The sequence below is a fragment of the Panthera uncia genome, chromosome X (genome assembly GCF_023721935.1).
Source record: "Panthera uncia isolate 11264 chromosome X, Puncia_PCG_1.0, whole genome shotgun sequence".
NCBI classification, from domain to species: domain Eukaryota; kingdom Metazoa; phylum Chordata; class Mammalia; order Carnivora; family Felidae; genus Panthera; species Panthera uncia.
In genome coordinates, this window is record NC_064817.1 from 21,078,510 (window position 1) to 21,094,754 (window position 16,245).

At 40.4% G+C, this 16,245-nt stretch overlaps 1 protein-coding gene across 1 annotated transcript in view; it reads left to right on the forward strand.

The window, feature by feature from the left end:
• Window positions 1-2,361, forward strand: part of LOC125931570 (melanoma-associated antigen B5-like) — an 8,168-nt gene extending 5,807 nt beyond the window's left edge. The window contains exon 2 of the mRNA XM_049643633.1: window positions 926-2,361. Within this exon, the coding sequence (XP_049499590.1) occupies window positions 987-2,132 (1,146 nt within the window). The 5' untranslated portion in view covers window positions 926-986 and the 3' untranslated portion in view covers window positions 2,133-2,361. The remainder of the gene's footprint in view (window positions 1-925) is intronic.
• The last annotated feature ends 13,884 nt before the right edge of the window (window positions 2,362-16,245 follow it).

Consider the following 16,245-nt stretch of genomic DNA (forward strand, 5'->3'; position numbering starts at 1 on the left):
TGGCGGGAGCGGGCATCGTGGGAGGGGCGTCGGGTGGAGTAAGATTTTGTTTAAAAGCAACAACATTTACTCCCTGAAGTAGGAGGATTTCTAGATCTTTCCATGACCTCTGAATCGAACAATTCTTACTTTTAGAGAACGGGAAAGGGGGATGACTCCCATATTCTCCCAGCATGTTTTAAGGACAGGCTGGCAGGAAGAAAAGAATCCCAGGCTACAGTAGGGGCCAAAGGAAAGATTGGAAGGTGGGGAGGGGGAAACCACTGGCTGTCGAAAAATAACAAAAAGTCAGATCCCCACTTTTCCATCAGGACTTGAAGGCTCAGGGCAGGGCAGTCAGGCTGAGTCTCACCCTCACTTATTTACACCAAATCTGAGTACAGCCACCAGTGAGCAGAAGGGAAGTGTACCAGGCGCTAGTTAGAGGCCAAGTGAGTACCCTGAATGAGAAATGAGGACCAAAACAGCCCATGAAGGAGAGGGCTCCACACAACTCTCAGTTGGATGCCCCCCTGAGGGGGACAGGGTGTAAAGAACTACTTTACTTCTTCCTCTAGGGTCTTTGGCTTTGGTCTGAGGTATCGAGTTCATGGCAAGAGAATAGAGGAGACCCAGGACTGGTCAAGAGTTTTCAGGATGATCCTGAATGTAAACTTAGAACACCCCCAGAACGCAGAAGAGAGGCTCCCCACTGGCAGCCCCTGCTGTCACCCCAGTATACCCCAGGCAGGGTTGGCAGACTATACTCTAAAGTTCCCTCTAACTTCCTCCATAGAATTCTCAGGGAACAGGCTGATGAGAACAGGGGCCTTGTGGGTTCCTGGAGCAGGGCCCTCTGATAAGCCCCCAGAGGCAGCCTTGGTTAAAGCCAGGGAGGAATGTCCCCGATGAAGGTGCTCACGTCACTTCATTCTCCCTCATCCAGGGATCCGCATCTCCTGATCCTGTTTCTACGCCTGCCTCCTGTGCCTGACCGAAGGGCCATCATGCCTCGGAGACACAAGAGTAAGTTCAAGGCTCGTGAGAGACGCCGCCAGGCTCGAGGTGAAGCTCAGGGTTGCGAAGATGCTCAGGCCAAAGCAGCAGCGGAAGCGGAGCCCACTCCCTCCTCCGCCGCTCAGTGCGAAGATACTACCCAGAGTGTGCCCACTACTGGGTCAAGTGGCGCTTCTCAGCGGCGTAGAAGAAGAGCAAAAACCGCCGCCGCTACTTCTGCCGCCGCGACTTCTGCCGCCGCTACTTCTGCCGCCGCTACTTCTGCAGCCCTTTCTGGCACTAAATCTGATGAAGAATCCAACAACCAAGATGAGGAAAGGGTGAGCCCCTATGAGGCCCCATTCTACGGTGAACGCCCAGGCGAAGATTCTCTGAGCAGGAAGCCTGGCTTGCTGGAGCAGTACCTTCTGTACAAGTATAAGATGAAACAGCCCATTCTGAAGCAAGACATGCTGAAGATTATCGGCCCAAATTATGAAGATCGTTTTCCTGAGATCCTCAAGAAAGCTGCTGAGCGCATTGAGATTGTCTTCGCCGTCGACCTACAGGAAATCGACTCGACTAGATACGACCTCGTCAGCAAACTCAAACTCCCCAACAACGGGAGGGTGCGTGCTGGCAGGGGGTTACCCAAGACCGGTCTCCTGATGAATATCCTGGGAATGATCTTCATGAAAGGCAACTGTGCTGCTGAGGAAGACATCTGGAAATTCCTGGGTCTGATGCGAGTATATCCTGGGAGGAAGCACTTCATCTACGGGGAGCCCAGGAAGCTCATCACCAAAGATTTGGTGAGGCTGCAGTATCTCGAGTACCGCCAGGTGGCCAACAGTGATCCTCCACGCCATGAGTTCCTGTGGGGCCCAAACGCCCTAGCTGAAACCACCAAGATGAAAGTCCTGCAGTTTTTGTCGAAAGTCAACGATACCATCCCTACTGCTTTCCCGTCCTATTATGAAGAGGCTCTGCGGGAAGAGGAAGAGAGAGCCCAGGCCAGAGGCGCAACCGGGGCTGGCACTACCGCCAGAGTCATCGTACCTTCCAGCGTCATGGCCAGGAGCATCTTCCCACCTCTGCTGAGACCTGAGGCTTCTAATCCTCTTGACAAGATAATACAACGTCGCAGTAAGAATTAGATTGTTAGCAATGTGAAAGAATCTCACAGTAAAAGAGTAAGGATGAGAGAATAGGAAAAAAAATTTAAACATGGTCAATCCAGTTTTTCTTGTTCCTTTTAGGCGTTAGTTTTACACAAGTTATGATGTTTTAGTTTTAGATGATTTAGACTTCAAGTTTGCTCAATAAAGATAAATTACATCTTAACTCATACTTCGTTTGTTCAATAAAGATAAATTAAATCTTAAATTATACGGTGTGTTTACTGACTCTTTTGTTCATCACACATGGAGTATCTGCTCACCGGAAAGCTCAGTTTAGCACTGCAGATGCTGATATAAAGGAATCCAGTCTCTACTCATAGAATTTTAGAGCCTTTGAGCTACACTCACACAAGATGCCCAAATACCCTCTCTGGCCTGTAAGTAGAGTAAAAAGAACGGGAGAGGAGGAGGGTGGTCCTTATGAGAACAATTAAGTGGAAATTTCCTAAGCAACACAGCTTGGGACTTTAGGAACCTGCTAGTCTTCAGGGGGATGTAATTGCCATTTACAGTATGTGGTGCACACAGTTGAGGCTGTGGAATTACTAGGGAGAGGCCAGTTCCTTCAACATTTTATGTCAGAACTGAGAGAGAAAACCCAGTGTTAGTCTGCTTAGGCTGCTACAACAACATACCATGGAGTGGGTGGCTTAAACAACGAACATTTTCACATTTCTGGAGGCTGGGAAGTTCACAATCAAGATGCCAGCAGGTTTGATTTCTGGTGAGAGCTCTCTTGCTAGGTTAAAGACTGCCACCTTCTCCATGTATCCTCATGTGGCATAGAGAGAAAATTCTGGTCTCTCTTGCTCTTAGGAGAACACTAATCACGTCACGGGTGCTCTCTCCTCAGGGCCTCATCTAAACCGAATTACCTCCCCAAGACTGCACCTCCAATTACATTCACATTGGGTGTTAGGGCTTCAACATACGAACTTTGGTGAGTGGGGACACATTCAGTCTGTAATAAAAAATTGGTGCTATGAGTTATTTTGGGATTATGGATGGGTAAACCAAAGAGAAATCTCCACGCCGGGGCAGAAAAGGAAGGGGTCCTTTGTTCTTATTCCAGTGCAGATGAGTACAGTGTGCAAGCTATGTGATCTAGGCACGACATCTTCATGGAGTTTCTCAGAAATAAGGGTGATGCCCACCTTCAGGTGAGATGCCACTGTGCTGGCACTGTTTGCCTGGAGTTGGGAGAGGCACAGCCTGTTCCATTAAAAGGCCATTTTAATTAGATTATCATGGATGCAATTTGGCAGACTAAGCAAGGGCTTGCTTTTGTTGAGGGTGTAATAATGAATGTCAACAGAGGTCATATGGATGGAAGGGCACCTGGGAGGGATGGGAAAACTTGTACCTTGACACAAATTCTAGGAACTTGACTGGTATCCAAATGAGAAAGACAACTCTGTGCCTGAATTAAATGACAGGTGGTCTAATGGGGAAAATTTAGTTCATTTTACTAGGTCAGGTAAATTTGTGGCTGCTTCTTTGTCCAAGAATACTGCATATTCTCTGGCACTTCCTAAATTAAAAAAAAAAAAAAATACAAGGGAGGTGGATGATATCATTTGGGATCAAAATATTAATTTCCATTCCTTAAATATTGGGTAATACTTGCTAATCATCTTATCATGTGGTTACATATATACATTCCAACAATCCTGTAAGATAGGCCTTACCAAACTCACTTGGAGGATAAAAACAGGCAATTTTCTCAACTTCACAAGAATGGTCACTACCAGAGCTGGAACTAGATCCTTGGTTTGAATTCGCCTAGAGGCCACATCGTTCGCCTTCTCCCCACCCGAGGCAGACCTTCCGCCTCTTAATTCATTTACTCACTCACTCTTCCAAAATGTATCTCAGACAGTATGAAGGCACTTGAAACCAAATTACTAAAAGCAGGCCTGTTGAAGGGAAGGGAAACATGAGAATAAGTCATAATTTGGGGATTGTCCTCGGGTCTCCTTTTCCTAAGATCCTACTGAGAACTAATTCTGTCCAGGGCCTAGTACTGTGCCCAGTTCTAGCACCTTCCATCATTGGAGAACCCTTCATCTGGGACTTCCAAGTCTGCCCTCCTTCCAAATCTGGAACCTGATCTGCTGACCAATTCTTCACTTTGGCCTCCTCTGATGGCTGCACTCCATTATTAGCAGAGCTGAAAACCTGCATCACCTGCTCTAGCCCTGCCTTAGAGCATTCCAACTCCCTGGTGGGCACCTCCTTCACCACGGATATATATCATTTTAATATATCTGTTTATGTGGTAGTATGGAGATCTTCATTTCTCTCTCTCTCAACACACCAGACATTGCCTTCTCCAAAAGTTAAGCCTTCTAATAGATGGTTTAAATAGCTTCTTACTATAAATTTATGAGGAATTTTCTTGACACACTTATTAACATGTGTCAAGTTTACAAGTAGAAGCTTGTAAACTTTGTGAATCAAATTGGAAAACCTTCCTGATTATTGTGAATCCAGAACATGACAACATGGCATTGGAATAGATGTTACTTTATAACATAACTCAGCAGTAAAATTATTTGAGTCCATAAAAGGCAAAATAAAGTAAAAGATTATCAACTTCTATCTTCCCGTTCAGTAAAATTTAACAACACATAGTTGGATTTGCTTAAGAATTTACAAGAAATTAAATCTCAATCAATTGGCTAATATGCTCATTGACTCATTTATTCCCTTAATATTAATCAGGCATCTGCTCTTGGGGACACACTGTGCTATTGCTGGGGATGCTCAGATTTGGAAAAAGGGAGTGTCTGGGAGTAGTAATATTAGAAGGGCGATAGTAAGATATTGTAGTAAACCAGAGGTGTTTACACCAGAATGAGGGTGTTGGAGTCCAGATGAACATGGGGAGGTAGCAGTTAGGAGCAAATGGTGCAAATATGTTTGGGAAACTGCAGGTTTCTTTAGTGAGACTGAAGTTTAGGTTTAACAATATGAGGTAAGACTGTGGGAATGGAAACAAGGGCCATTTCTTCACACGGTGTGCCGAAGGACTGAGAGATTTCAGCTGGGAGTGAAAATGGCTCCTGAATCCTGGATACACTAGAAAGAAACTTCCCACAGGCCAAGGTCAAATAGGTGTCCTGGGCCCCTTTTCGCTGCATGTGAACACTTTGCAAAGCATTACCTATATCTTATGCCCAAACAAAAACCTGCACAGTTTTTGGTAAGTTTTCTTATCATTTCGCTTCATTCAAAACAGAGTTTTTAAATTTCTCTTGAATTTTCATTTTTTAGTCATGTGTTATTTACTAGTGTTTTATTTAATCTCAATGTTTTGGGAATTTTCCAGTCATCATTTTGGTAATGGTTTCTAGTTTAATTCCATTATTGTCTGACATAGAAACTACATGATTTCTATTCTTATATATTTGTTAGATGTGTTTTATGGCCCAGAATGTAGTCTAGGTTGGGGAGTGCCCCATGTGGGCTTGATAGGAATGTGTACTCTGCACTTAGATGAGGAAGTCTAGAGATGTTAATCATGTCCGATTGACTTAGGATGTTAATGAGTTCCACTATATCCCTATGATTTTCTGCCTGCTGGATCTTCACATTTTTCATAGAAGGTTGTAGAAGTCTCCGACTATTATAATGGATTCATCTACTTTCTCTTACAATTTTTGCCTCTCACACTTTGATGTTCTGTTGTGAGGCACATACCTATTAAACACTGCTGTGTCATCTTAAAGAACTGACACCTTGGTCATTAGGCACTGCCCTTCTCCATCCCTGATAACTTTGCTTGATCTGAGCTTGGCTCTCTGTGAAATGAATATACCTACCCCCATTTTCCTTTGGTTAATATTACCGTGGTCTATCTTTCTCTATTCCTTTGCTTTCAATCTATGTGTCTTTATATTTAAAGTGGGTTTGTTATACACAACACATAGAGGAGATTTCTTTCTTGGTTCATACTGATATCCTGTCCTTTAATTGGTATCTTCAGATTGTTGATATTCCATTCAAGGTTATTACTGATATGACTAGATTAATATCTACCATATTTGCTGACCCTTTCCTGTTTTTATATTTTTGACTTACGCTCTTTTTCTGCCTTTTGTGGTGTTTTACATTAATTTACTTAATTGGGGGAATCATTTCACAATACATATGTATACCAAGACATCTCATTGCAAACATTAAATAAATGCAATGTGTACCTGTCATTCACACCTCAGTAAAAGTGGAAAAAACTGGGGCACCTGGGTGGCTCAGTCAGTTAAGCATCTGACTCCTGATTTTGGCTCAGGTCATGATCTCACAGTTCACCAGATCAAGCCTCACATCAGGATCCGCACTGATGGTGTGGAGCTTGCTTGGGATTCTCTCGCTCCCTCTCTCTGCCCCTCCCCTCTGTCATGCTCTCTCTCAAAATAAATAAAACTTTAAAAATTTTTTAAATGGAAAAAATTACTCGAACATTTTATATGATTCCGTTTTCTCTCCATTCTTAGCATACTGATTCTTTTCACTTTTTTAAACATTTTTTCAGGGTTGCCCTAGTGTTTACGATATATATTTACAATGAATACAAGCTCACTTTGAAATAACACTATATGACTCTATAGATAGTGCAAGTAGCTTATATAATCACAAAGTATTCTTAATTCCTGTCTCCTATCCCTTATTTCATTTCTGTCATTCATTTCACTTATATATAAGTTATAATAATCAAATACACCATGGTTATTATTAATTCAAACAAATTGCTACCTGGTTAAGAATGAGGAAAAATAAGTTTTATTTTACCTCCACTTATTTCTTCTCTAATCCTCTTCCTGTTTTAATATACATCCTATATCCTTTTTTTTTTAAACACACTTCTTTGACCATTTTTTTGCTACATGGTTCTAATGGCAACAAATTCCCTCCATGTTTGATTGTCTGAGAAAGCACTTCTTCACGTTTGAAGTATAATTTTACAGGATACAAAGTTCTAGATTAGTGGTTTTCTTCTCTAGACACTTTAAATATCTCACTACATTCTTCACCTGTTTGTATGGTTTCTGCGAAATAGTCACATGTAGTTCTCATCTTTGCTCCTCTAAAGGTTGGTTGCTTTTCCTCTGGCTTCTATGAAAAATTTTCTTTTATCTTTTATTTTCTGCAGTTTGAGTATTATATGCTATAATATGTAGGTTTCTAACACCAAGCAAGTCCCCATTTTGACTCAAGTCTGACACTATCTATCTTGAGGATGCATAAGATCTCCCAGGTTAAGGGATCAGTCCACACAAGACTGCCCCCACAACAGAGAACAATCACAAGTCCAAGGATACTAGTTGTACTTGTGACCTACAGGCCACAAAGTTCAAAGGTGATTCTCATTTCCTCACCTCCATTAACAAGACAGGATGGCTATGTACGATTGAAGTTGTTTATTTTTCTTGTCCCACGTGGAAGGCTAGAGAAGGCTGGAGTTGAGTGTCTCCTTTATCCCAGATCAGCTGAGCTCTGACAAAACCCCAATAGGTTCAACTTGTATAATATAGTTTCTTCTGAGGACAGGTCTTTTTGAGAATGGAACAGTCTGGAATATTTCAAATGAATACTTTTCTCTCCCTGCTAGAAGCCAAAGGAGACTTTTTATCTTCATGGTGGAAATCTGTAGAGCTCCTGAAGTAATACTCACAATGTGCAGAGTCTTAAACTCTCAGACTTTTCTACAAAGAGACTCTGGAAATTTCTCAGTTATAGTTCAGGTTTTCCTACCCTGGTACTGGTTCCCATGGAGGTTTCTCCTCTGCTAACTTCTGATTCTCTGTACTGACCTATTTGTCTCTCCACTTGGTGGGGGCGGTAGCATGTCCTGTGGTCTCACTTCATGGGTAGATATAAGATTTGTTGATTTTTCAGTGTCTTCACCTTTACTTGTTGTTAGGATGGAATGATGACTTCGAAATTCCTTACATGACAGATAAGAAATTGGAACTCCATTATTTCCTCAATTATTCTTTCTGCCCCCTTCTCTCCTCTCTGAGACTCCTATTACATTATGCTTTTATAATTGATTGTGTTCCATAAGTCTGTTAAGTGCTGTTCATTTTCCTTAATTATGTTTTCCTTTTTCTGAGGAGTTTACCCCAATTCCTCAGACCGGATAATCTCAACTGACCTATCTTCAAGTTTACTGAGTCCTTCCTTTGCCTTCTCAGATCTCCTGCTGAATCCCTACAGTGTATTTTTCCTTTCCATTAGCGTTCTTTGCAACTCCCGAATCTCCATATGGTTCCTTTTAACAATTTCTCTATCTTGGTTGATATTCCTTACTTGGTGAGACTTAATTCTCACAGTTTCCTTTAGTTTATTGTAGATGATATCGTTTATTTCTTGGATAATATTTAAAATAGTTGATTTAAGGTCTTTGTCTAGTAAGTCCAATCTTTGGGCTTCCTCCTGCACAGATTCTACTGATGTCATCTCCCCCCACACCTCATTATTTCTTGCACATCTCATAATTTTTGGGGAAAACTAAACATTTCAAATGTTATAATGTGTCAGCTTTAGAATAAGATTCTTTTCCATTCATGCTTTATTTTTCTTCATGAATTCTGTCAACAAACTTTTTAAGATCTGCGTTCATTGCTATGTGTGACCACTGATATCTCTGATCAATTCGTTCATATGCCAGCTGGTAATTTGGCAAAGATTTCCTTAATGACCTTCATTCTCTGCAGATGGGCTCTGTGTTTGTATTGGAGTATGCCTTCTTCATCAGCTGGATGGCTTACAACTTTGCCTATACTTCTGCATCCAAAGAACCTGAATGTGAGCCTCAAGTAAGAGATTAGGGCCTTTCAGTTTTATTTTTTGACAGGACCTCCTGGAATTCAGATGATCACCCAGGCTTCCAGGAATATGTCATAGCTTTGTGAAGTCTCCTTTCCCCCCCAAGTATTTTACTCCTTAACTCTTCCAGGGTTTTTATTGTTTGCCCCAACTGTTATCCACTGCCATCCATAAGTATGAGTGGCTAATGCATTTATTTTTATATGTTTTTGACAAACACTCCCTAGAAAATGACTCCACCCTGGGCAAGTTCTGAGTTAGGAGTAATGAAAGGAGTCCTTTGAACTCATCCTTCAGAGACACACTAAACAGGCCAAAACAAGGATAATTCCCAGAGAACAATGACCTTTCTGCCCTCTCTGCCACAAGGGACCCATATCTGGAAAGTGAGCTCCCATCCTCAAGGCTACCACTGATTAGGGGAGCCAGGCATGTAGTAAGTAAAAATTCCACAAAGATCTCTTACCAAGAGTCAGCTACCTTTTCCTGATTTCCCATGGCTGTTGGAAATCTATGATTAACTTTCAGAGTTCTGATAAAGTTGATTCTGACAGTTTTTACCAGTTTATTAGATTTTTTTTTTTTTCAGAATAGATTTTTAGAGTTCTCTAGTCGACTACTTTCATGGATTTAACTCCATTCCCCTGTTTTTAAGGACAAACATCCTTAACTTCTACGGTTGTCAATTGTTTCATAATATGTATGTTACTTTCTTCTGCATGTTTTAAGTGGGAATGGTGGAAGGCTTGTATATATTGCTGGCCAAAGGGAAAAAAAAGTGGCTGAATATGATTAGGGTTAAATAAGATTTTGAACAACTTAATAGTAAAGGCTTTCATGATGGATTTTTGGTTCTTCAATATTCTGGCCTCATTGAATTAATCCTTAAAAAGACAAAAATTGTTTAAAAATTATTTTTTCAATAATGTTTACATCATATACCATTTCTAAGTGCTTTTTTAAATAAGATGATAAATTCTTTCTGTGACTTATTTTTTTTATCTTCTTTAACGTTGAGTTAGTGAGGGAACTTTTCTTTTTCATACAGACACAATAAATGCACAGCTAAGTGGTTTGCAAAATGTCACACAAAATTAGTAATGACATTAATATTATAATTTTTATCCATAATTACACAGCCTAAAGAATCACGAACTCATTCATTTCCTTAGGAATCTATGGATACAGCTACAGGCTGACCACAGACAGATTGTGCGACAAAAGTAACCTCTCCACAAGGTAACTTATATATAACTATTAGAAAATAAAACATTGAAAAATACTGATTTCGATAAAACTCCTTTGGTATGTTAAGGTTCATGCGTGCATGCATGCCAGATAATAAAACAGTAAGAGAATACCCATTCTTACAAAGAATGCATATAATGAATACTGATGGGAGTCTCATGGGAATTAATATGTACAATTGCTTTCTCTGCATGAAAAGCAGTTTGTGAAAACTGAAATTTAAAGCACAATACTAAAATACTGTGTGAGTCCAAGCCACCTGCTATCCGTGAAAACAATAATGCTCTTAAAGTAGTATTTGGAAATTTAAAAATTTGGCATGTAAGTATTGTAGAGTTCACATTATACTAAGATTATCTTTTTTTAATTAAATGTTACTAGTTCATAACATGGTCCAGTGGTGTATAAAATTTCTTCAAGACAAACAATGTTTTTGGACCAGTGGATGACACAGATGCTCACATCTCTTCCTTTACCTGTCACTCATATGACTTATTAAGCACACTTTCAAACCCTCATGCATTTTGTAAATAAGAGTTAATCACTTTTTGATTTACAGTTTGCTTAGCACAAATTCTCATACATAGTGAGGTGGGAAATCTTCAAATAATTACAGCAACCTAAGAATAAATGAATTCCTTAATTTAATAACATTTTTAAAAGAAATGCCACATTATTCTTTACAAAATGAAAGTACTGCATTACAAAGGCTGTGCATTATATAAGTTATTATTTTTATTAAACCATCCCAAGCACAGAGTACAAATTGTATTTTTGTAGATTAAAATGATTATATTTAATTATAATTGAGTTAAATTTTTATATGATTATTTAGCCTAAAAATAAAACAGCATTGCAGGGCTAAAATAATAAAGGAAAGGATGATTTATGATCTTTTATTTTGTATTGACTTTGCTAGAATATTTTGAAAATAACACAAGTACCACAAATGAAAATGTCATTAATTTATTTGAGAGACAGAGAAAGAGAGACAGTGAACATAAACAGGGGAGAGGGGCAGAGGGAGGGAGGGAGGGAGGGAGGAAGGGAGGGAGGGGGGGAGGGGGGGGGGAGAGAGGGAGGGAGGGGGAGGGGAGAGGGGGAGAGAGAGAGAGAGAGAGAGAGAGAGAGAATATCTTAAGGAGGCTCCATGCTCAGCAAAGAGCCCCATCCAGAGCTTGATCCCATTACCCTGAGATCATGACCTGAGCAGAAATCAAGAGTTGGACAATCGACTCAGCCATCTAGGTGCCCCTCACTTAATTATTTTAAACAGTAATTGACAGTGGTCCCAATAGACCTCAAAGGGCTGATACTTAATTTGAACAAAGAAAATTAAATGATGTAAATTCCCCTTGGAAGGATACCTCTATTATGAGTATGAAGTACAGCATCAAGCATATTATCAATAGTCAATAAATGTTCGAAAATAGGCACATCAATTAATTAAGTGCATTACACATTCAATTATAATTGGCATTGCCGAACTGAATCACATTCTACTGGAAATTAGTTATTCCTGTATGGGATTTGTGTTCATTCTTTTAACCAGAATATAAACTTAATCATCACATCACATTATCCTTTCAAGCCAGGTAATAGAAAAATACTATGTAAAGCAAATGACTACAATACCTTTGAATTTTCACCACAGATATCCATGGGACGTGAGAAGTGAAAGGGACCATAAAGGTCCTAAAAAGTGCTTACATTTCACATCACCTCTTTGACTTGGTGTATTCTTTAAAATCAAGCTGATGGACAACTACAAAAACCCATTCAAGAAGCTAAGGAAACAAATGATTTCAAAATTATAGTTACGGACAGCAAGGTCGGTGTTCAGGTAACAAAACTGATTTTCAAAAAATCTTTCAATGTGAGACAAGAGTGATGACTATTTACATCAATTCCACTTATTGCTTTTGACTATCTAGTTCTAAAATGCCAAAGAGGTTTCTGCTGAAAGACATTACTTTCTTTTCCTCTTTTCAAGTGAAGGGGAGCTGAATGTGCCATACCAAAACTTATCTCTTTGTCAAAAGGATTATTTTGAGCTAATTATTTTTTATGAAATTGAGACACAGAAGTAGTTCTGAAAACTAATTAAAAGCTACTCTTTTGTAGTAGACATTTACAAGGGAAATCCCTATTTGTAAGGGTGTCTCCCTTTCTGTACCTGGAAGATGGGGGATTCTAAACCTCTAGAAACTCGTTATCACTGGAGAAAGAAAGGGTGTAAACTGGCCTAAGAACCATAACCTTTATTTGGGTTCTCGGCTTTGTAACCACCCATAACTGCCTTCTCCTCCTCCACCCTTCACAATATGTTCTTTTGTCTTTAAAAATTTTTTTATTATTATGTTTATGTTTTGAGAGAGAGAGACAGACAGACAGAGCGAGAGTGGGGGAAGGGCAGAGAGAGAGGGAGACACAGAATCCGAAGTAAGCTCCAAGCTGTCAGCACAGAGCCCTACATGGGGCTCGAACCCATGAGTGTGAGATCATGACCTGAGCCAATGGCAGGCGCTTAACTGACTAAGCCACTCAGGTGTGTCTAAACTTTTTTAAATATTAAGTTCCTAAACTTTATTTTTCTCCTGTTAATCTGCTTTTTCTCCTGTTAACATGTCTTTCATTTGGGTTCTCAGCTAAGAACACAGAAGGATATAGTGAAGTCACTTTTCCTCACCTGAAAAAGTGTATTAAAACACACAGTTCATCACAGATGTCATTTTGCTCATTTTGTTTTACTGCTTTGTAAGCATTATTACTGTTTTGGAAATAGTATTTAATCATTAACTGTTCTATAATTTGCCAAGGCAGTTAAAGAGACATCTGTGACCTCTAAAATACTAACTACATTCAGGGCACCTGGGTGGCTCAATGGGCTGAGCATCTGAAACTTGATTTCGGCTCAGGTCACAATCTCATGGTTTGTGGGAAGGAGACCTGCTTTGGGGTCTGCCTGACAGTGGGGAGCCTGCTTGGGATTCTCCCTCTCTGCCCCTCCCCCACTCAGGCACACGTGTGCGTGCACATGTTCTCTCAAATAAACATTACAAAAATATTCAATACATTAAAATCCAAAAAGACTGTGAAAAATAGGCATGTGACCTGCTTTGTCCAATCTGAAAGACTGTAACTAAGATGAATGTCATCAAAATTCCCAGATATTTCTTTAACCATGAAAATGCCAAGAACAAGCAACAGTGAAGTATGAATCCTCATATTGTTTGTGATTTCTGGGTTAACGATGCTACGTGGAGACTATTCGAAAAGGGAACTAATACAGCAGCTATCTAAAGACCCCACTGAAACACGAAATCAAGAGTATCACCATTAATCAACATACGAAGAAGACCCACTAGAAACAGGTCACAGAGCATACACAAAGAACGACCAAATATTTTCTAATTAATGTTGAAGAAAATATAACCAAACATTCAAATATCTGACAGAAGACTCAGGACAGAAATACAATCAAGTAGGGAGGAGGAGACAAGCAAACACGCTAAGATGCAAGTTACGATGGCAAAGCGGAGGGAAATCACTGCAACGAAACAAAGCATCATGGACAAGGAGATGCATTTTAGAATGAACCAGAAGGGGTGCAGGACCAGTTTCCCCCAAATGTGCCACTTTCGTATGCAGACTGTTTTGAGCTGAAGGCAATCAAGACCCAGCTGACTCAAGAAAAACCTTTAAAAAAAAAAAGTGTGTTTATTTGGAGAGAGAGAGAGAGAGAGAGAGAGAGCGCGCGCGCGCGCGCGCGCGCGAGCTCACAGCAGGGAGGAAAGGGCAGAGAAGGAGCTAGAGAGAATCCCAAGCTGTCAGTGCAGAACCCAATGCAGGGCTCGAACTCCTGAACCGTGAGATCATAACCGGAGCCGAAGTGAAGAGTCAGACGCTTAACCAACTGAGCCACCCAGGAGCCCCTTAAAAACTTTGACCTTTCCTTTAAACTGCCTAAAAGAATTTAGATAGTGATCTTGGCCAGAAAGACAGCTATTACCAAGAAATAACTTTTTTATCTGAATGACCTAACTATATGGCAGGACAAACTTCTCATTACCAAACAAACATTTTTTTTTTAAATTACCATGTGACTGATCTTACCCCCACCCTACCACCCCACCCCTTGAAGCCCCAGACCCCTATTCCATTCCTTACCTCAAGAGGGCATATAACCTCAATTGCCTGGCTGGTACTTGAGCGCATATACTTAGGCAGTCTGCACAGGTATGTAATCATACTCATTTTTCTATTACTGTATCTTGTGTTATTTGATTAGACCAGCCAAAGAACCTAGAGGAAAATTTTTTTTCTTCCCCAACCAACCCAATATACAGTTTAAGCAGCACAATAAGAATGACTGACGATATTAATGATAAAAGAGAACATTATAAAACTGAAACCTATGTCAACCTAAACCATGTTCAAAAGGGACAAGTCCATTACCGGCGGTGAGTGGTTTCATATAACCAAAGAAATGATAGACGCCATTTTTAGGCAACAGGCTTGAGCAAGGAGACCTGAGTTAGGTAAAAGGGCCGACAGCAACTACAGGGCTGAATGCCAACAGACTCATTCATTAAACGACCCACCTAAAAATATCCATAGGTCTGAGCTGACCAATGGGCTACATAAACCACTCACAGGTATCGAAAAAGGAAAATTCCATATGCTCCCACATTTTCTCACTATCCCGCTTAACCAGAGCCCTCACCCCCACTGCCTCCTGGCAGACAGCCTCTCCCTTGTTGTTCTGCCAGCTGCTCCCTTGTTGTGTAGTCTATAAACTTCTGTCTCCTTGGTTTTGCTTTGGGTGAATTCTTTCCCCACCTGTGCTGCTGGCCTCCCTCCCCCTGATCGGATGGCCCCCAAGATGTGACACAGTATTGAAATACAAAAATTGGTATTTTGAAGGTTATTACATACCTAAGAACAAACTAGAATGAGCTCTTAAGAATTGGTTAAACAAAAAAAGTGGTTTACTTGTGGTATTGATATTCAAGTATCTTTGTACTTTTGTATTTTTTAACTTTTTTAAATATAGGGAAATAGGTAATTTTAAATATATGATGAAAATCAATACAGGGGCATTTGGGTGCATCAGTCAGTTAAGGGCCAGACATCGGCTCAGGTCATGATCTTGTGGTTTGTGAGTTCAAGCCCCGTGTCAGGCTCTGCGCTGACAGCTTGGAGCCCGGAGCCTGCTTCAGATTCAGTGTCTCCCTCCCTCTCTCTGCCCCTCCCCAGCTTGAGCCCTCTCAAAAATAAACATTTGAAAAAAAATGGATACAGATATTTTATTGCTGGTACAGACTTTTTTTTTTTATTATTACATTTTGTCTTTACTTGGCCCTCCTCTTCTGCCTCCCCTCTAATCAATTAACGCCCCCTCTTCTGCCTTTAAGGTGACCAAGAAAACAGTCTGCATCCCTACATATCCTGTATAAATAGGTATACATACCTAAGTAGTTATTTTTGTTAATACTGATTTCATTACAGTGTCATTAAACTGAACACCTACGTCTGCATCTTGGTTTCTCAATACTCCATGAAAAACATCCAATTCAAAAGGTACAGTTCTAATTCAGTATTTTAATTTTTAATGTTTTATTTATTTTTGAGAGAGAGAGAGAGAGAGAGAGAGAGAGACAGAGACAAAGTATGAGCAGGGGAAGGGCAGAGAGAGAGAGGAAGGCACAGAATCCATAGCAGGCTCCAGGTTCCGAGCTGTCAGCACAGAACGCAACGCGGGGCTCGAACACACAAACTGAGAGATCGTGTCTTGACACGAAGTCAGACGCTCAACCGACTGAACCACCCAGGCGCCCCTAATTCAGTTGCAGCAATCAACTCTCACATGCATGTGTTCTTATGTGCTTTTATTTCTATAGGATGGGACCCAGGGGTGAGTATGTGTATATTTAATTGTAATGTATGTTGCCAAATTACTTCCAAAAACCTTTTAATGCATCAGAATTTCCCTAGCAATTGTGACAAT